At 47.1% G+C, this 21,783-nt stretch overlaps 1 protein-coding gene across 1 annotated transcript in view; it reads left to right on the plus strand.

The window, feature by feature from the left end:
- The window catches only part of HLCS (holocarboxylase synthetase), a 303,409-nt gene that overhangs the window by 61,735 nt on the left and 219,891 nt on the right, over positions 1 to 21,783 (plus strand). Inside the window, exon 6 of the mRNA XM_060234279.1 lies at positions 19,239 to 19,510. Within this exon, the coding sequence (XP_060090262.1) occupies positions 19,239 to 19,510 (272 nt within the window). The remainder of the gene's footprint in view (positions 1 to 19,238; positions 19,511 to 21,783) is intronic.

Consider the following 21,783-nt stretch of genomic DNA (forward strand, 5'->3'; position numbering starts at 1 on the left):
AACCTCCAGCGCAAGCTTCGAGACATTTAGAATGAGTGGTGGACCAAGCTTGCAGAGAGAACCCAGCTGTGTGCAGACACTGGTGATTTAAGAGGGTTCTACGAAGCCCTGAAGGCAGTATATGGCCCATCATATCAGGCTCAGAGTCCCTTGCGTAGCGCAGACGGCCAAGTGCTCCTCACAGACAAGGCATCCATACTGATCCAGTGGTCGGAGTATTTTCAGGTTCTCTTCAGTGCCAACCGCGTAGTTCAAGATTCAGCAATCCACCTCACCCCACTTTAACCAGTGAAAACAGAGTTGGATGAGATCCCCACCCTAGAAGAGACTGTTAAAGCCATCAAGCAACTGAAAAGTGGCAAGGCAGCGGGAGTTGATGGAATCCCACCAGAGATCTGGAAGCATGGGGGCACAGTACTACATAGCACACTTCACAAAGTACTTGTCACCTGCTGGGAACAAGGCAAACTACCACAGGACTTTCGCGATGCAATCATCATCACTCTACACAAGAACAAAGGGGAAAAGTCAGACTGCTCCAACTACCGGGGGATAACCCTGCTCTCCATCGCAGGCAAAATCCTTGCCAGAATACTCCTGAACAGACTGGTGCCCAACATTGCAGAAGAACTCCTCCCAGAGAGCCAGTGTGGCTTCAGAGCTAACAGGAGCACCACCGACATGGTATTTGTTCTCAGGCAGCTCCAAGAGAAACGCAGGGAACAGAACAAGGGTCTATATGTGACTTTTGTCGACCTTACCAAAGCTTTCGATACTGTTAGCAGGAAAGGCCTGTGGCAAATCTTGGAACGTTTAGGATGTCCCCCAAGGTTCCTCAGCATGATCATCCAGCTACATGAAGACCAGCGAGGCCAAGTCAGACACTGCAACGACCTCTCGGAGCCCTTCCCAATAGGCACAGGTGTAAAGCAAGGCTGCGTTCTCGCGCCAACTCTCTTTACGATCTTCTTTAGCATGATGCTTCAAAGAGCCGCAGTAGATCTAGATGATGATGATGGTGTCTACATCCGCTATCGCACTGATGGCAGCCTGTTCAACCTGAGGCGACTAAAGGCTCACTCCAAGACAATGGAAAAACTTATCCGAGAGCTACTGTTTGCTGATGATGCTGCACTCGTCTCCCACTAGGTATCAGCTCTGCAGCATATGACGTCCTGCTTTGCAGAGGCTGCCAAGCTATTCGGCCTAGAAGTTAGTCTGAAGAAGACAGAAGTTCTCCACCAGCCTGCACCCCAGGAAGATTATCACCCTCCCTGCATCACTGTGGGTGAATCAGTTCTGAAGACAGTCCAGCAGTTCAGCTACCTGGGGTGCATCATCTCCTCAGATGCCAAGATCGACAAGAAGATTGACAACAGGCTGGCAAAGGCAAACCGTGCATTTGGCCGACTGCACCAAAGAGTGTGGAGCAACAAGCATCTGAAAAAATGCACAAAGATCAATGTTTACAAAGCAGTTGTGATGACAACCCTCATCTACGGCTCCGAATCCTGGGTTTTATACCGTCATCACCTGCGACTCCTTGAGCGCTTTCATCAGCGCTGCCTTCGCACCATCATCAACATCCACTGGAGTGACTTTGTGACCAACACTGAAGTCCTCAAGAGGGCGGAGGTTACAAGCATCGAGGCACTGCTGTTGAAGACGCAGCTGCGCTGAGCAGGGCATATTTCTAGGATGGAAAACCACCGCCTTCCCAAGATTGCTCTGTATGGCGAACTTTCCACCGGCCATCGAAATAGAGGGGCACTAAAGAAGAGGTACAAGGACTCCTTGAAGAAATCCCTTGGCACCTGTCGCATCAACCATCACCAGTGGTCTGACCTAGCCTCAGATCGCAAAGCATGGAGGCATACCATCCACCAGGCTGTCTCTTCCTTTGAGAACGCACGCATAGCTGGTCTTGAGGACAAAAGGAGATTGAGGAAGAATCGCACTGCTACAGCACCAAGCTGAGAGAAAGGTAGGCTGGTGGCTGCTGTTCCCTTTGAGACCACTGAGGTTCGACCGGGGGAATGGCTTCTGGAATTATCAGAGTCTCCCAAGAAGCATGGGAGATGGGCTCTAAGACCCCCGGGCCACAAGGCAGTCCAGTTCAGTTTCTTTCTTTGGTTTCAGCGTGAACAGGACCTGCTGTGCCTTTAGCCTTATGGACTGGACTGTGGGGTTGAGCTGTAGCAATATGGGTGGCCCTTTGTAGCAGCCGAGAGCCCCATCGAATACCTCCAAGAATTCTTAGCACACATGCTCAAAATTGTGAGATACGTAATTCACCCCAATAACTTCTATCCCTAATGGTTTGAACCAGGATAAGCTCAGCTGCTAAGCTTGTGCATCACCACCAGGATGTATAGCATTCCACTGAATAGTTTAAACTGTACCTGGATTTGGCCCCACCCCTTAATCTGAACTGGGTTCTTTTGGAAGTCCCACAATATGAACCCGGGTGGCTGTAGGGGCGACCCGCTGTTGAGGCATAACTTGTTCAGGGTCTCCTCCAAGATTATGGAGGACCCCAAGTCTAGTTCCATCAGGCAGGTTTATCAGCACCGGTACCTTAATTTTATCGTGAGTGTCCTGGGACAGATTAAGTACCAATAGGCTGGTCGATGCAGAGGTGAGCATGCCTGCCGAGTGATATACTGGCAGTGGGGAATCACAACCAAAATGTTGCTCCATCTAGTTATCTTTACATGTTGGAATTCCCCAAATATCCCAGAGCTTTTACCTTGGCCTGAGTTAATGTCATTCTATCTGCCCTTCTTGAAGGGAGATATGCATGCACGCAGAAACATTTCTGTCCTTGGCCAATCTGGAATGGTGGAAACAATTGAGCAAGTCCTCTTACATTGCCAATTTTACCAGAACATTAAGAATATTTATATAACTCCAAATATGTCCAATTATCCAGGCAGATCCATTCAATTTTATACTTTTGTTTTTCTTACCGGTTTTTGTAATGAAACTACCATTAAAGTTCTACTACAGCGGTCGTTCCCAATGCATGCCAGCATATGTGAGAATTACAACTGGTTTATATGTTGGTATTCTCTGGTGCCACACTGTCCAGACACTCCTTGTTCTATTCCAAGATACGTTCTCAGATCTTTACAATGGTGGTCTGGTGATGAAAATTTGTTTCAGGATGTCTCCTTTGGGGTGTAGACGTCTGATACTGGGGTGCCCATTGTGCTTGTTTTGAAGCCCAAGGTGTCTGGTCTCCTATTCAGAGTTCTTGACATATCAATTTATTAGCGCTCCACTCAGTTATATTGGCCTTGACAGCATTTGCAGATATTGTCAAAGGGGAAAAGGTCAAAAGCTGTAGTAGAAGCTAGCAATCCCTAAAGACATTGAATTGACCTTACTGGTTGAAAACATTTCTTATGAAATGCCTGTACCATCAACCTTATGGTTTTCCCCGTCTTGTGGAAGGAAGGCTTTCCCACATACAAAATCTAAAGTGGAACCAATGAACTGTATTCGTTGAGTGGTTTGGAGATGGGATTTTCCAAAGTTAATCATTATTACTAGGTTCTTTTACATAAAGCAACCATTTGGGCCACCTGAGATGCTAGTAGTTCCTGAGATTCAGCTACTATTTTTTTTTTGAAGAAAAAAGAATAATGTATTGATTATAAATTCTTCAAATACATTACATGACATCTGTATGCCATACATCCTGTTATTGTTTCCTGTTTCATAATCCAGTTGGGGGGGGGGGCTCCCTCTTGGGTATCCTGCCCCACCCAGGGAAAGTGTATGCGCAATACATAGCCTCTCCTTCCCGGTGTAGTGAACGCCGCGTGGTCACTGTCCGGCTATGCCTGGCAGATGGTCACTGCAATGGCCTCTCCTGCATTACTGCATCCGTGGCAACACCTTCCCGATGGTCCTCCCCCGTTTCTCACAGAGTTTGCCACGTCATGGTGCGACCGAATGTCCAGCGGTATAACCGGATGGGCAGGCTGGGCTCGCCAACCTCGCCAGCCAAGAGAAGGAAAACTCTAGCATCAAACCTGGGCAGATAAAGCTCGTTAATGTAACACCTACCACCTGGAGGACTCGCTGCCGGCATCCCGGCTTACTGGGCCATGGCAGATGACCCCAAGGTGAAAGGGTGCAGCCAGTACTGCGCACCTTGCCTCACCTAAAAAATCCTCTGCGCAGGCCTGAAGGGCATATCCACATCCACAACCCACAGCACACCAAGTCCTGCAGCGATGGGCAAGGGGTGAAACGGCAGGTGGAAGATGCCACTGGAAGCCGCAGTCCCAATCCTGCATGTAGGCGGTTCAGGGTATTGGTCGCCTGATGCTGACCCGGAGACGAAAGCATCTTTCGGCAGCACCCTGAGTGACCAAGCAGCCTTATCTAGGGACAGCACTGCTTGCTCCACACGGAGAGGGGCCTAGAAAAGGTGGCCTAAACAAAGCTCGTCTCCCCCACCCCAGTTGGCTAGCCGTGGTCAACGAACATCCTTACTTGTGGTCAAAAAATAACAACAAAGAAAAGGCATGCACCTGCCTCACAAAGTGTACAAAGACTTAAGCTTGCGTGTTGGAACATCAGAACCATGCTTGACACAGTAGACAGTGGTCGCCCTGAATGACGCTCTGCTCTAGTTGCCCACGAACTTCTCAGGTTGAATATTGACATAGCAGCTCTCAGTGAGGTCCGTTTCCCTGAGGAAGGTACTCTTCAAGAACATGGTGCTGGCTATACCCTCTACTGGTCGGGTAAGTCAAAGGCTGAGAGCCGCCTTTCTGGAGTTGGCTTCATGGTCAGGAACTCCATTGCCTCCAAACTCAAAAACCTGCCAACAGGTCACTCAGATCGCATCATGTCCATGCGCCTCCCACTTCAAAACAAGCAGCATGCAACACTCTTCAGTGTGTATGCCCCAACCCTTCAAGCAGATCCTGCAGAAAAGAACAAGTTCTATGCTGATCTACGCAACCTCGTACGGAAGACCCCTACAGAGGACAAGGTGATCATCCTTGGCGACTTCAATGCCAGAGTAGGTAAAGACTCGGAAGCCTGGAAAGGAGTACTTGGCAAACACGGCATTGGCAACTGCAATGATAACGGGCGCCTCCTGCTAGAATTCTGCACGGAGCACCAGCTCACCATCACCAACACTATCTTTCAGCAGAAGAACAGCCTGAAGACAACCTGGATGCACCCACGGTCCAAGCACTGGCACCTTATCGACTACATTCTGGTGCGCCAGAGAGACCTTCGAGATGTCTTACACACCCGAGTAATGCCCAGTGCGGAATGTCATATGGGTCATCGTCTTGTACGCTGCAATCTCCGTCTTCACTTTAAACCCACACCCAGGAGAGGAGGTATCCCTCGGAGGAAGCTTCAGGTTGGCAGCCTTCAGTCAGCCGAAGTTAAAGCTGCCTTCCAGGCAAAACTCCAGTCAAGAATTGAGGACCCCAGTTGCCCCACAGACCCTTCTCCAGAAGCACTCTGGGAACACCTAAAAACTACCATCCTGTTGATCTCTGAAGAAGTCCTCGGGTTCTCCACAAGGAAAAACAAGGACTGGTTTGACGAGAACAATCAAGAGATCCAAGAATTACTAGCGAAAAAGAGATCTGCCTACCAAGCACATCTTGCTCAGCCCTCCTGTCCCGGGGAAAAAGCAATCTTTCGCGCTGCATGTAGCAACCTCCAGCGCAAGCTTCGAGACATTCAGAACGAGTGGTAGACCAAGCTTGCAGAGAGAACCCAGCTGTGTGCAGACACTGGTGATTTAAGAGGGTTCTACGAAGCCCTGAAGGCAGTATATGGCCCATCATATCAGGCTCAGAGTCCCTTGCGTAGTGCAGACTTCACAATGTACTTGTCACCTGCTGGGAACAAGGCAAACTACCACAGGACTTTCGCAATGCATTCATCATCACTCTACACAAGAACAAAGGAGAAAAGTCAGACTGCTCCAACTACCGGGGGATAACCCTGCTCTCCATCGCAGGCAAAATCCTTGCCAGAATACTCCTGAACAGACTGGTGCCCACCATTGCAGAAGAACACCATTGCCGAAGGAGATTAAATATCAGAGCACCAGAGCACGGGCATTCTCGATTGCGACTCCTACTCTGTGGAACCGACTCCCCGAGGAGGTGCGGGCCCTGCGGAACCTTGAGCAGTTCCGCAGGGCCTGCAAGACCGTCCTTTTTAAATTTGCACACCCGGACTGTTAGGAAGATCAGAAATTAAGGAGCCGCCAATGCGGTTGAAGAACTATACCGCAGAATAACTGTATTTATTGAACTGGTTTTTAATGTTATTAAGTTTTTTGTTGATGTTTTATATTGTTAAACTTAAAGGTTTTATTATTATTATTGTATGTTTTTATAAAATGTTGTTAGCCGCCCTGAGCCTGCTGAGGTGGGGAGGGCGGGATAGAAATAAAATTTATTATTATTATTATAACTCCTCCCAGAGAGCCAGTGCGGCTTCAGAGCTAACAGGAGCACCACCGACATGGTATTTGTTCTCAGGAGATTGAGGAAGAATCGCACTGCTACAGCAGCAACCCCAAATCAGACTTTTCCCTGCAGCCACTGTGGCCGGATCTGCCTGTCCCGCATTGGTCTTGTCAGCCACCAGCGAGCCTGCAGCAGACATGGACTACTGCACCCTTCTTAAATCTTCGTTCGTGAAGTCAAGCCGAGAGAGAGAGAGACCATTAAAGTAGAGAGATTTAGTGCCTTGTTTTGTGTAATCAGGCAGAAATGGGTTTTTAAAAACAAATTTTATTCTAGCAAATGTATATTTATATTCAGACTGATTTCCTACTAGCTTAATGCCGCTGTCACTGTCCTCTTCTCTTCCATTGGATTTCACACTATCTGCCCTGGAGCTGCAACTCCTGGATATAAATTATGTCACGTGGAGGGAAAGGTTGGAGGTGGAGTGGCTCTGTTTGTCAGAGAGGGTATACAATCTAGTAAGACTGAGAATGTAAGAGAAATAGATTCACTTACAGAAACAGAGTGGAAATAGTATGGCTAAAAGAAAGTTTAACTCTGGGAATTCATTGCCTACCACATCAAAGTTTAGAGGATGATTTTAAAATAACAAAAGAATTAAGGAAAGCAGCTAGATGAAATAACTGTCATAATAGGTAATTTTAACTAACCACACATTGAATGGATCAATATGTGTTCAATTCAGGAAAAAGAAATTTGCTTTCTAGATACTATCAATGACTTTGCCATGGAGCAGGTGGTCACAGAACCTACTAGGGGAAAAGCGATCCTGGACTTGGTCCTAATACCCAAGACCTGGTGACAGAATCAGGGCTTTTTTTGTAGCAGGAACTCCTTTGGATATTAGGCCACACCCCTGATGTACCCAATCCTCTATGAGGTTACAGGGCTCTTGGTGCAAGGACTACTGTAAGCTCTTGGAGGACTGGCTACATCGGGGTGTGTGCCTAATATGCAGAGGAGTTCCTGCTTCAAAAAAAAAGCTCTGGCAGATGTAAATGTGATAGCACCGATTGGGAATAGTGACCATAATATTATTAAGTTCAACATTTATGTAAATAGGGTGTTGCCCCAAAAGGCTGAAAAATCAGCCAGTATTATAATGCCCGTGTATAAATTGATGGTACGACCTTATTTGTAATACTGTGTAGAGTTCTGGTCACCGAACCTCAAAAAAGATATAGCATTGTAAAAAGTGCACAGAAGGGCAACTAAAATGATTGAAGGGATGGAACACTTTCCCTATGAAGAAAAGTGAAGACATTGGGGTTCTTTATCTTGGAGAAATGATGACTGAGGAATGACATGATAGAGGTTTACAAAATTATGCATAGGATAGTGAAGGCAGAGTAAGTATTTTTCTCCCTTTTGCCCAATACAAGAACTCGTGGGCACTCAATGAAATTAAAGCAATACGGTTAGAACAAATAAAAGGAAGTACGCCTTCACTCAAATAGTGTTTAACATGTGGAATTCATTGCCATAGGAAGTGGTGGTGGCTACAAACATAGCTTCAAGACTTGATTAGATGACGACGATTATGATGATGATATTTGATTTATATCCCACCCTTCACTCTGAATCTTAGAGTCTCAGAGCAGCTCACAATCTCCTTTTCCTTCCTCCCCCACAACAGATGCTTTGCGAGGTAGGTAGGACTGAGAGCTCTCACAGAAGCTGCCCTTTCAAGGACAACTCTGCAAGAGCTATGGCTGACCCATGTCAGCAGCTACAAGTGGAAAAGTGGGGAATCAACCCCAGTTCTCCCAGAAAAGTCTACACACTTAACCACTACACCAAACTGGCTCTCTATAAAGATATGGAGCAGGGGTCCATCAGTGGCTATTAGATGCAAGGTATAGATGGAACACTATGTCTGGGGCTGTGAAGCTCTGTATTCTTGGTGCTTGTGGGGGGAGGGGCAACAGTGGAAGGGCTTCTGGAGTTCTGGCCCTGTTGGTAGACCTTCTGATAATGCCTAGTTTTTGCAGGTTTACCAGTCCCCAGGTCTAAGGGGGGGATCCCCTGGTTTTTCAGGCTGCTCCCTGCCGCCAGCCACCTGACCAGTGGGGAGAATCCCCACCTCAACAGCCACCATGTGCCTTCAAACCTCTGCAGGTTTAGAGGAGGCTTGCAACTGTTTGTGTTTCTAAATGTGTGTGTACCGTTAAATCTGGCAAGAGGAAAGCTGGGGCGGGGGGCAAGCAAACAGACCCATGTTGCACTCAGTCCCTCTATTTGTTTGGAGGCTGTTCTTTCGTTTTTCTGAAGATGTTGGTTGAAATACAGCAGATGGTTATATTTAGCAATGTAAGTACATTGCCCCAGTGAGATCTCAAAAGTGTGTGCTAGCAAACTATGTTTATTTTGACTGCTTTTTTAGAGTGTGTGAGTGTGTGCTCACTTTCATTTAGCGAAAGTGTAGCTGCTGGGGGTGAGAAAATGAAGACTGTATTCAGGGGAACTGCACTGCTGTATTTTTATTAATTTTAGGGAATGGGAAAGTCTCCTGGTTCCACCCCCAAAGCCCCCAGATATTTTTTTGAATTGGACCTGGCAACCCTAAGTGTTGGACTAGGTGGGCCATCAGCCTGATCAACATGGCTTCTTATATGTTAATTTTAGGGTATAGCAGAGGATCAATAGGAACAGGAATTAATATTAATATCTAATCAATATGTATGGCTTTAGCAGTGTTAGAGATATATAAAAATGCTTGCAGAAATAATCTTCTATAGCGGCTTGAAACAAAGGAGTGTTAGCTTGCAAAAAGGGAACTATGCCAGGTCATTGACCTTGTTAAAACCACAAACTGAAAACGCTAGAACAGAGCCTAAGAAGAAGCAAGACAGGTGCAGGAGATGGAGTAAGAAATCGTGGGCGTGTGGGTAGAATGTTTTTAGAGAAAGAGGAACTAGGGTTTACAGAAGCCCTAAGAAGGGTCCTAAGAAGAACCCAGAAGGTTGAAAAACAACTTGAATTGTGGTGAAAATATGACGAAGGCTCCTTCCCACAAGAAGGAGAACATGAGTGTTTTGAGGTAGAAGTTGAAGTGAAGAAATCCTATATAAAGAAGCAGAAATTTGTAACGGTTGTTCAGACTTCCACCTTTGAGGCAGATGCCTAGGAGGTCTGATCCCACACGTGTGTTAATAAAAAGCTGTTTTCCCTGATTTTCGTCTCAGACCTCCTTTTGTCATTGCACCTCTTTGTAAGAACCACCAAGCGGGCGTTTTCCTGCTACATATTTTTGGTGCATTGGCCGGGGGTCAGGTCAGGGTTTTGTGCCCTGGCCGCTTGGCCCGACCGCTTGCCACTGCAGGCGGGGGAGATCTGATCAACGGTACGGAGCTCCCGGCCCTTTTCGGCTGACCGTCATCTCCTACCCCGTCTTCAGTCTCTGCACGGTCGGCGCCCGGACGGACCTGGACAGACGACAGGGACCAGCTTCACAAATTCGCAACCACTCCGGATTGTAAGTATGAGCCGTGTACACTGTTGGTAGACCCTCCCATGGAGATTGCTTGGCATTAGGCCCATCTCGGGGGGGAGGCGCGCTTGGCCTCCGCGCTGCAGCACCCGCGGAACCCTGCAGTTCGGGGAAGACAGGGGCTCTGCTAGCCGCTTCCCACTGCAGCCTTCCAGACGGTGTCTGCTTTTCGGTAGGGACTTTAGGCGAGGGCCGCGCTTATTCGGCCCTTTGTGGGGTGTGCCTAGCCCCCCGGCTCAAAAGCCGTGTATTGAAAAAACAGAGAAACAAAAATCCTAAAAAAAAAAAAAAGAGTGGAGAGAAAGGGGCATTACACCTCCCCTTGAGTCTTGCCATTCCACTAGAAGTAACTTGATCTGTCGGGTATGCTTGCTGTGTGCATGACGTGTGCCTGAGACAATACTTCGTATTGAAGCGATTGTGGATCTGTCAGTACCGCGTTTCCTGCCTGCGCGAGCACGGTAGGCCGGGACCACAGAGAAGCGGCTGAATAGGCTCCTGTATGTGTTCTCCCTTCTCCCCTCATTGTTTTAGTTGTCCTGTTTGTCTGGTTGGGGGAGAGCCGCGGCCTCATCCATGCCTTTATGAGAAGACTGATTATGACTCATGGACCCCTGGTATTAGGTTCCTCAACTTAATTGGCCCCTGGGTATATACCCCCGACAAGCGGTCCCTTAAGTGGGATGCTGTTCTTTGCCATTTCCTTAGAGTCCAGCTGTGGGAGGGATCCACGGGGAAGACCACTGCGTGGCTCTTGAACCGACGCAGGAGGTCCCACGGTTGGCTCTCCGATTGGACACGCTGGTACTTCTTTAGACAACAGGAGGGCGGCCGCATTCACGCCTGGACAATCAATCGCTGCACTGCACGACCCCTGCGAGATAAGGGGCCGGTGCAGTGGGGGCGTGTAGACTGGGCTCCACTGCTGGCCCGGGATCCAGAAGCCTTGCAGCATTTTCACTATTTGCATTGTGATAACTGCAATTAGTAAGGCACCCCCTCATCACTGAAACTGCTAGCCCAATGCGCAGGAGCAGTGGTGATTACCAGTTACCCCCGGCCTTGAGCCAGAGCGATCAGCTTTACTGGAGCCCACCTCAGAGGTTCCGACGAATTGTCTACCCTTGGCTCCGCCTCACCGATATTTGGGTTTGGGTGTGGCAGCACCAGCTGTGCCAAAATTACAGCCTACAATTGTGGAAGGGGAGTCTTCCAGGGCACCCAGGATCTGCTTGGCTGTTAAAAAGCCGGAGGAAATCCTCGGAGGGGGGGCGGTGGAACACCTACTGGTCTCGATGGTACTTTCTCAGGTGGGAAGCCGGTGGACGATTGGCGGCCTGGGAGATTAGAAACCAGACCGCCCGGCCCGACTTGCACCTTTTGGGGTTGGCAGATTTCCCGGAAGCTAGGGCTGCCGCTTGGCAGTATCAAATTTTGCATAGTAACCTGGCCGTGCTTTCGGCGGCCTTGGGAGCGCTGCATTCTTTCCGGTGCTCCCAGTGCCCTGATATACCTTACCCTGTTCCCTCCTCCCTGCCACCTCCCTTGGGGAAAACTTCGGACCCCCCTGCGCCCTGCTGCGTTCCCTGGGATCAGACCGCTCCACCGCCGTCTGGGGAGGTCGATCCCTTTGCTGGGTTGTTCTGTTAAGCCATCAAGATGGGCGGCTCCCAGTCCACTAACACTCCCTTGGATTGCATGCTGGCACACTTCAAGGAGGGCTTCACTGATGACTATGGCGGGCCGGGTCAGACGCCCTTTCGGTTGAGGGCATTTTGCGAGTCTGAGTGGCCGACGTTCGGAGTGGGGTGGCCCGCAGAGGGCTCCTTCTCCGTGGACTTGGCCCAGAAGGTCTATCATATCGTTGTAACCCCACCGGGCGACCACCCGGATCAATTCCCTTACATTGACTCATGGCTGTCTCTACTCCAAAAGCCGCCCCCCTGGTTGAAACAATGTATGAAGTCAACGAAAAATATTTTGGTAGTAAAGCCGCAAGAGCGGCCCCTGAGGACGAAAAGCGGCTGCCGCCCTCAGAAGGCTGGCAGCGCACCTGACCTTGGGAAGGCTTCCTACCCCAGTAAAGCAGAAGTGTGTGACCCTCAGAAGCCGCTGTTGCGGTCCCAGTCAAAGCCAATATACCCTAGTTTGGAGGGGGGGCATGGAGGCACTCGACTTTGAGTGGCCTCCCCCTTACGTCCCCGCGCCTCCACCCGCGCCGCCCCCGCCAACGGTTCAGCATGTGGGTACCGCGGGAGGGGGAGTGCGCGCCCCCGTTCAGGCGACTCCGCCCGCGGTGCCGGCCCCAGTGACGGGCACGCCGCCGGCGGCAGGGGTGAGGCAGCATCATATGGTCACAAGGTCCCAGGTGCCGGCGTCTTCGAGTTTGACGCCATGGAGGGGGGAGTTCCCGTGGTGGAGTCCTTCCCTGGCTGAGATGGTTGACAGGAGAATGGAAGCCAGGAGAGGTTCTTTCCCGGGTTGCCCCGCGTCCCCCGCCGTCGCCAGCTTGCCCCCTCCTGGTTCTCCCTTGGAACAACTTGTGCGTACCCCCGGCAGTGTAGTTCGGGTTAAGACCCAGGCGGCTGAAGACGAGGAAGGTGCCCCAACGGGGAGCACGGCGGCCCTGCCCGGCCCTAGCGCCTCTCCAAGCACCCCGGCGGCCCAAGTAATGCCGCTGCGGCAGGTCCAGACACCTCAGTTTTTGGGACCAGGCGGGCAGGTGCAGGGAGGTCAGAGCCGCTACCTTTACACTCCCTTCTCTTCTGCCGACCTTTTAAATTGGAAAACTCATACGGCCTCCTACACTGAGAAGCCAGAAGCTCTTACAAATCTTCTGACTAGCATAATGGGGACTCATAGCCCAACGTTTTTGGATTGCCAGCAACTTTTCTTGACTCTTTTCACGACTGAAGAGCGTCAGCGTATTTTCAGAGCGGCCAAAAAAAAGGCTGAGGAAGCCACCCCGGCCGGGGAGGCCAACCCTGCCCAGTGGTTGACCGACAGTTTCCCAGATACTGACCCTGGTTGGGATGCGAACAACACAGAACATATGAGGCTCTTAAGAGCTTATAGAGGTTACCTCATAGCTGGCATGCAGGAGGCATCTAAAAAGGCCACCAACATGAGTAAAATCGGTGAGGTCTTGCAGAAGCCCGACGAGGCTCCTGGAGCCTTCCTTGAGCGATTGTATGAGGCCTACCGCTTGCATTCGCCCTTTGACCCCGAAGCAGCTGAGAATCAGCGGATGGTAAACTGTGCGTTTGTGAGCCAGGCCGCGTCAGACATAAAGCGAAAGCTGCAGAAGCAGGAAGGATTTGCAGGCATGAATATCACTCAGTTGCTAGAAATTGCTCAAAAGGTGTTTGTGAATCGGGAGCAGGAAGTTAAAAAGGCAGAAGACAAAAAGATGAAAATGAAGGCCGCCCTGCTGGCTGCGGCCATAGGGGAGCGAAATAGGAACCAGGGCGGTGGGAGAGCTCCCGCCGTGCCCCAGAGGGGACCCCAAAGGATAGGAGCTGCGAGGCCACCGTTGGCACGAAATGAATGCAGTTTTTGCCACGAACTTGGACATTGGCGAAATTCTTGCCCGCACCGAAGCCTAGCTGCCCCTCCCGTTTCTAGGGGTGGAGGAAGAGGTCGCGGGGGAATGCAGCCCTTGAGGGGACGAGAGAGGGGACCCCGCTACGACCAAAGGGGGCCCATGGGAGACATGGATTTCATAGGCCTGGCTGCTATGGGACTCCAGGACCCATGGGATGAATAGGACAGACCGGGTTCCCTATCACTTGGCCCCGGGGAGCCCATGGTCAAAACCAAGGTGGGGGGCCGTGAGCTATCGTTCATGATTGATACCGGCGCTGAATTTTCAGTCGTAAATACGCAGGTGGCCCCCACCACCAGACAGACTGTGCCCATTGCGGGAGCCACTGGGAAAACCGGCCCAAGACCTTTCCTCCAAGAACGTATTTGTGATTTGGGAACACATTTGGTCCAGCACAGATTCTTGTATGTTCCTGAATGCCCTCTCCCTCTGTTGGGTCGCGACCTCCTATCCAAATTAAGAGCAGCCATCTATTTCGAGGAAGATGGCCAAGCCAGTGTAGAGTTCCGGGCTAAGCCCGCCGGTGTCCTTGTGCTCACTTGCCCTCTGGAAGAGGAGTGGCGACTCTTCCAGGGATCCCCAGAGAAAAATCTCACAGATCAATGGGCCTCCGTTGTCCCTGGGGTGTGGGCAGAAGACAATCCACCGGGCTTGGCCCGCCACCATGCTCCAATCGTTATTGAACTTCAACCAGATGTGCAGCCTGTTCGCCTGCGGCAGTATCCCATCCCCTGGAAGGCCATAGAAGGCATTCAAAAACATTTGGACAGACTATTGCAATATGGCATCCTCAAAGAGTGCCAGAGCCCTTGGAACACCCCACTGCTCCCAGTTCAGAAGCCTGGCACGGGCGAGTTTAGGCCATGCCAGGACCTACGAGCAGTAAACAAAAAGACTGTAACCTTGCACCCGGTGGTGCCAAACCCCTATGTCTTGTTGGGGTTGGTGCCACAACAGGCGGACTATTTCTCAGTCTTGGATCTCAAGGATGCGTTCTTTTGCCTGCGAATTGCCCCTGTGAGTCAGCCTATATTTGCGTTCCAATGGCAGGAGCAGAGCACTGGAAGAAAGCTCCAGTACACTTGGACGCGCCTTCCCCAGGGATCCGAAAGGTTTTAGCCCCTTTTCCTTTTGAGAAAACCCCAGACCACCCCTATCGGGTTCCACTAGAGTATGTGTCAAAAGTGGCTAACCTCTCAAAATGCTGGCTCTGTGCCCACACTCGTGAGGCGGGCGGAGCCTTGGCTTGGGAGCCCTTGCATGGTCCTGATTGGATAATGAATTCATCCAACTCCCCTTATATAGGCTTCCAGACGTTCGGCCTAAAGGTCTTCCAGACCCCAGACGGTAGAAATACATCTTGGAATCCCCACAACAGTTTTCGGGTAAAAGGCCGAGACGGCATTGTGTTTGATTTACACCCTATTGCAGCAAAACATCAGAAGCAATACCCTTGGTGTGTCACGGGTAGTGGAAATGGCCCGAGTGTAGGATACTTGAAAGATGAAAATTGCCGATATGTCCTTTTCTTACATCCAGACAAAGTCGGCTGGCAGACACGGGGCAGCATGGCTGGTTCAGTGTCATATTTACGAACTGGTGACTATGCCTTGCAGATAGGTACCCGAGGCACATTGTGGGAAGAAACCAAAGAGGGGCTCTGGGGAACCGAAGAGGGGCTCTGGACAAAATCCTATGAGTCCGTTTGGCTTAAAGGTCTGGCCTATCTACAAGTCTGCAATACTAGCACATATTCCAGCACATTGACTTTGTTTAGGAGCATGTGTAACGCTTCTTATGCCCTTGTAGACGGTATCTATATTGATCTCCCAGGTGTGTATTGGATATGCGGGAAAACAGGTTATAAATACCTACCCATTCATTGGAGCGGGATGTGCTCTGTGGGCTACCTAACGGTGGCAGGGCACCTCCGAAGTGATGTAATGGCACATGAGGCCTTGAACCTAGGGTACCCCACAGCCCGGACAGGCTTCAATTTAAGAACAAAACGAAGCTCCTATGGGAAAAGCTCAGGCCTGCTTGACTTTCTGCGTGCCCTCATACCTGGGTGGGGAGTCTCTGATTTGCAAATCTATACTAGAAATCTTTCTCGCATTCTGCAAGAGGGGCTCGAGAAAACAGCCTCCTCCCTATTTACTCTGCAAAAGGAGGTTGACAGTATTGCTAATGTGGTTCTCCAGAATCGCAGGGTCCTAGACCAAATGCTCTCAGAGCAGGGTGGTGCCTGTGCGTACCTGGGAGAAGTCTGTTGTTTTTATGTCAATAAGTCTGGTCAAATCCTTTCCGGAGTAAAAACCCTTAGGGGCCTGGTCAAGCAGGCCCAGGGAGCCGATAAAGCGTTCAATTCCGGGTCAGACCTATTCCAATGGCTGACCAGCTGGCTCCCCAACTTCTCTTGGCTACGGCATGGGTTTGTTATAGCCCTCACATTCATAATAGCCGCCCTGATCATTTATGGGTGTATCCGCTGCCTACCAGGGATACTAAAACACTGTCAGAAGTTGCTTTCACCCTCAAACAGAGAACCCGTGTATGAAATGATGAAAACAATCCGCCAGCAATATGTGGCAAAGCAGGCGGACCCCGAAAAGACTAATGGAAATTCAAACTCCGTTTGAAAGAGGGGAATATAGCAGAGGATCAATAGGAACAGGAATTAATATTAATATCTAATCAATATGTATGGCTTTAGCAGTGTTAGAGATATATAAAAATGCTTGCAGAAATAATCTTCTATAGCGGCTTGAAACAAAGGAGTGTTAGCTTGCAAAAAGGGAACTATGCCAGGTCATTGACCTTGTTAAAACCACAAACTGAAAACGCTAGAACAGAGCCTAAGAAGAAGCAAGACAGGTGCAGGAGATGGAGTAAGAAATCGTGGGCGTGTGGGTAGAATGTTTTTAGAGAAAGAGGAACTAGGGTTTACAGAAGCCCTAAGAAGGGTCCTAAGAAGAACCCAGAAGGTTGAAAAACAACTTGAATTGTGGTGAAAATATGACGAAGGCTCCTTCCCACAAGGAGAACATGAGTGTTTTGAGGTAGAAGTTGAAGTGAAGAAATCCTATATAAAGAAGCAGAAATTTGTAACGGTTGTTCAGACTTCCACCTTTGAGGCAGATGCCTAGGAGGTCTGATCCCACACGTGTGTTAATAAAAAGCTGTTTTCCCTGATTTTCGTCTCAGACCTCCTTTTGTCATTGCACCTCTTTGTAAGAACCACCAAGCGGGCGTTTTCCTGCTACAAGGGCTGCTTGCATTCTAAGGGGAAGTGTTACAAATAATGTGTAAGCTTTATCCTTCCCATTTGTCCACTCCAAACCGCCCCCTGAACAGCTTTTCCCATAGTGCCCCAGTCACAGATTTGCAAGGATCAAGTTGTTTTTTAACTCAGATCTTACTGCTGTTTTCAATTCTTCTTAAAAGGGCTCAATAGATACTGCTTTCATTTGCCTTCGGTGTGGAAAAATTATAATCTTACATGTAACCATTTACAAATACCAACAACAGTGGACCTATTTAAACAGTGTCTATTTAAAAAGTAACACTTGAAGCAGCCATTGTATATCAAATTTGTATTGGAAACCAGGATGTGTTAAAGTGAGTATCTGGAAGTTAAGGTTCTTTGGTTTGCTTGCATTGGAAAAAGTAGGGCTACGTACATGGTATGATGTAATCGAAGAGCCACTAGACTTGATTGTGTTTTCACTTACTCTTTGATGAAACAATCACAAGAGTATTTTTACCTTCTTCATTTCATGTGCTAAATGAAGGGACTTCCATGTGATGGCAGCTGGTATTTACCATATCAGTGAACCTGTTAGTTCTCTAACTTTCCTTGACTTGTTTAATGTCTTCTGTTGTCCTGTGGGGGATACATTTATAAGAAATATTCACATGTGAAACTTGCAAACTAAAATAACAACATGTAACATGTCAAAATGAATATCTGCAAAAGAAGTCTAAAAAGCAAAAGCAGTCTTCAAAAACGGAGCTGTTGTCTCAGCATGGCCATTCAGTTTAGTACATGGGATATTGTATCCAACTGACAATATCACTAACTGTAGGCTTAATAAATATGTGGTGGACAGACGTGGAGCTAAGAGAAATATGTAACTCCTTTATTAAGGAACCTCTGCTACTTAGAGATGCATATCTCACAGATCCATTAATCCATTTAAAAAGTGTTTGCATGTGTGTGTGTTAATATGTGAACATAAATCGATACATAACATTTGAATTTTTTCAGTACAATTTCTGCTCCCTCCCCTTGAGTTTAATACCTGCAGTGTTAAATTGAGGCATGCTTGCTGATTTTCTACCAATCTAAAGATAGATTGCTATTGATGTAAACATGTATGCAGGTTTAATAGATCTTTAATAAGGTGCTTGCAGAATGTTGACTTCCAAATAATAAAGTAAATAGAGATATTTGGAATGATGGCACTTTCAGCTGGCTGAAGGTCTATATAAAACACTGTGTGTGTGTGTGTATCTCTTTGGATAATTAAATATTATTTTAATTTTAACACATAAAGTATCTATAAATATTTTAGGTTTTTCAGGGCTTTTTTTCTGGAAAAAAGAGGTGCCAGAACTTTCAAGAGGGAGTGAAGGAGAAATATATGGGTGTTCCTCATGAAGTTTTAAGCATTTTTTTGAGAATTTGGTTTTCATGAAGAGGTTCCAGAACTCCATTCTACCTCATTCCCCCAGGAAAAAAAATCCTTGATTTTTGCCACATGTGATTCTGGTCCCCATAGGGGTTTTTAAATAGCAACACCTCTGTCTCACAATTCTATTATTTTTATGTATTCCTGATACATTCTCATGAGAATATAAAGTCAGATATTTTAAAATTAGATGTAACATCTTTCTTTGAATGCTATATGCCTGTGAAATTTAATGAGGAAAATATTTCATGGAATTTGAAGCAAAAGAAATATTGTAACGCAGGAGACTTGAAAGACAATAAAATGGGCATTTTAAGTGTTAAAATAGCTGGGAGTGAAAGCATAATTATTGGAAAACAGAAAAATATTGGATAATATTGTTCAGTTTCAAGCTTAAAGCTAGACTCAGTTCCTAATCTGAAATGTAAATAATGTAAATTGCTTGGTGAAGTTGGTGAACTGCATCATTGTTTTTATTTTATAGTATATAAGGCCCATAATAAGTCACCACTAAGAACATCATATTTAAGTATTAATCATTAATTATGATAGATATAAAATTTGACCATCCAGATGAGAACAAGTCGTTCTGAACAAAGTAGTTTGGTTGTTGATTTAAATTTAAGCATGAACCAATTCTGAAGCAAGATGCAATTATTACTTCTCTAAGCTGCCATCTGTTGTGACAGCAGCTGTAGAGCAATTAATATTGGGTGATATAGCAGGTGTTCTCTGTGGAAATTCTTTTTGTTATAAAGTAAAAGAACTTTTAATATGGTATGAGTTGTGAAAAAGTGTATATGAGCTAGTGAGGACATCTAAACAAAGTCACTGGGAAATCAAATGTTCTTTCTTAATAATACATTAGGAAATATGGAAAATACAAACGTTTAGCATAATCATCTGATTTGTTTTGTATCCAACAGGAAACCCACAATTCTTTTTTGGAATGGCTTGGAAGAAATGTGAATGCAGAAGGAGTAATCGACTCAAATAAAGTGTCCCTAAAGTTTGTATCATCTTGCAATGCAGAAATAGAAATAACATCCTCACTGATACCTGTTGTCACAAAAGTGGAAACTTTCACTTCTGAATACTTTATCCTTGAGATATATAAACAAAACCTACAGACACGGAATCTTGGGAGAGTGGTCCTGTTTACTGAAGTTACATCAACCACCATGAATCTTCTTGATGGGTGAGAAATACTGCTGATGATAATTTCTTTTCTTTATGTTTTAATGGTAATTTCTTTATTATATATTTCCCCATTTTTCCACTTTACTGAAAATATGTCTGATATATAGGGATAATGTTGATTTTAGTATTCATGGTGATTTGCAAGGTGCGGTAAAATATGCTAATAAAAATCAAACATGAATTGTAAAGTATAAAGTATCTTTTCTAGCTAGTAAGTTATAGTAATAAATTTTATGTGTATGAGAAAGTACACACTATAGAATGTACAGTTTCTTTGTATTTTAGAGAAATACACAAGATGTCACAGTCCAAACCTCAAAAGCTAAAGAATATTCAAAACAATATGTTGTTTCTTATATGTTTTTAAACCCATGCAAGTTTGCATTGATGGTAAGTTAAAAAAGCATCCATTGAAGTTGGACAGCTATAGCTGGAAGATTGTAATTCTGGTGTACATGCAGTTGAATGCTATAACTTTTCTTAGATAAAGTTCTCTACATCCCTTCCTCCATTGTGACTGTACCCCAAATCAAGCTTGGAAAACATTTTAAAATATTTTGGGTAGTTTGTTAATATTGGATTATTGCACATGGCAGTTTTTGATATGCTTATTAGAATTTAGATTTTTTTTTAGTATTGGTTTAATATTTGTTTAAAGCTTATCAATGTTGTTTTAGCTGTGGTCTTTCAATAAATAATGAGTGTAGTTTTCAATCTTTAGTAAATTTTCATTAGTTCACATATTTAGTTTTTTGTCTAAACTGCTAACGGCTAGTAGTACTTAATTACCGTATTTTTGGACCATAAGACGCACTCCCCCCCCCCCAAAAAAAAGTGGGGGGGAAGTGTGTGCGTCTTATGGAGCGAAGGTACGTACCTTCCTCCGGGGGGGCGATCCGCTGCCTCCGCCTCCGATCCCGGCGCTTCCCCTGCGCCTGCCTGCCTGGCTCCAGCTTCTTCCAGCAAGCGCTGGGATCGCTCCATGTGGCCCCACCGCAAACCCAGCACTTCGTGAGCGCCGGCTGTGGAGAGGGCAGCGTGCTTCCTCCTTGCCTGCCTGCTGGCTCCAGCTCTGACGCTTACAGCAAGCGCCAGGATTGCTCCGTCCGCCCTCCGATCCCAGCGCTTGCTTTAAGCATCAGAGCTGGAGCCAGGCAGACAGGCAAGGAGGAAGCACCCGCCCCCTCCACAAACCCAGCAGTTCGCGAGCGCTGGCTGTGGAGAGGGCAGCATGCTTCCTCCTTGCCTGTCTGCCTGGCTCCAGCTCTGATGCTTAAAGCAAGCTCTGGGATCGGAGGGCGGAGGGAGCGATCCTGGCGCTTGCTGTAAGCGTCAGAGCTGGAGCCAGCAGGCAGGCAAGGAGGAAGCACGCTGCCCTCTCAACAGCCGGCGCTCGCAAAGTGCTGGGTTTGCGGTGGGGCCACGTGGAGCGATCCCAGCGCTTGCTGGAAGAAGCTGGAGGCAGGCGCGGGGGAAGCGCTGGGATCAGAGGCGGAGGCAGCGGATTGCCCCCCAGGAGGAAGGTGCGTCCTAGCGTCCGGAGCGCCTTATGGTGCGAAAAATACGTAACTCCTAAATTGTGAATGCATTGCAACTGAATAATATTTTAGATAATTTCAAGATAAATTTTGAAATGATATTTTTCCAGGTGAAAATATTTAATACTGGGCTGTATCTGGGTAGCAAATTTAAACAACTATTTCTCCTAACTGAAAGCAAAGGCAGAATTACCCTGCAGTTAAGGCACGAACACATCTTAAATACACCCATCCCTCTATGTTTTATGAAAGGGATATTTTAAAAACTTCATTACTTATACCTTGCTGACTTCCCTGACAATCGTTGTAGAATTTTACTAATAGATCCAGCTTGTTTCAAACAGTTATCACCCACTGTTACATGAAATTGGAATTGTTATTGCAGTGGATAGAATTAAGTTGTGATGCTGAGTAGGAGTATTTGTATTTTATTTTGTGTCATCAGGAGTCCATAGTAAACACTACTTGTTCCAAACCTCACAGAATTCATCAAGATGACTCCTCAGTTAAGAGTTGCTGCATGTTTAGTATCTTCTGTGATACATTAATACAGACTCTTACATATAACTATTTTCTGACTCACAGATTGGAACCTTGATGGTCATGATACACCATTTTTAAAAATCAAGCAGATGGGTTTGAGCAGATGGAGTGTTTAATCATTTGATGTTGCATTAACCAAGGAAACTTAAATGAAATATACAATAGGATACAAATATCTTTTTGCTGCAGA

The sequence above is a fragment of the Heteronotia binoei genome, chromosome 3, assembly GCF_032191835.1.
Source record: "Heteronotia binoei isolate CCM8104 ecotype False Entrance Well chromosome 3, APGP_CSIRO_Hbin_v1, whole genome shotgun sequence".
NCBI classification, from domain to species: domain Eukaryota; kingdom Metazoa; phylum Chordata; class Lepidosauria; order Squamata; family Gekkonidae; genus Heteronotia; species Heteronotia binoei.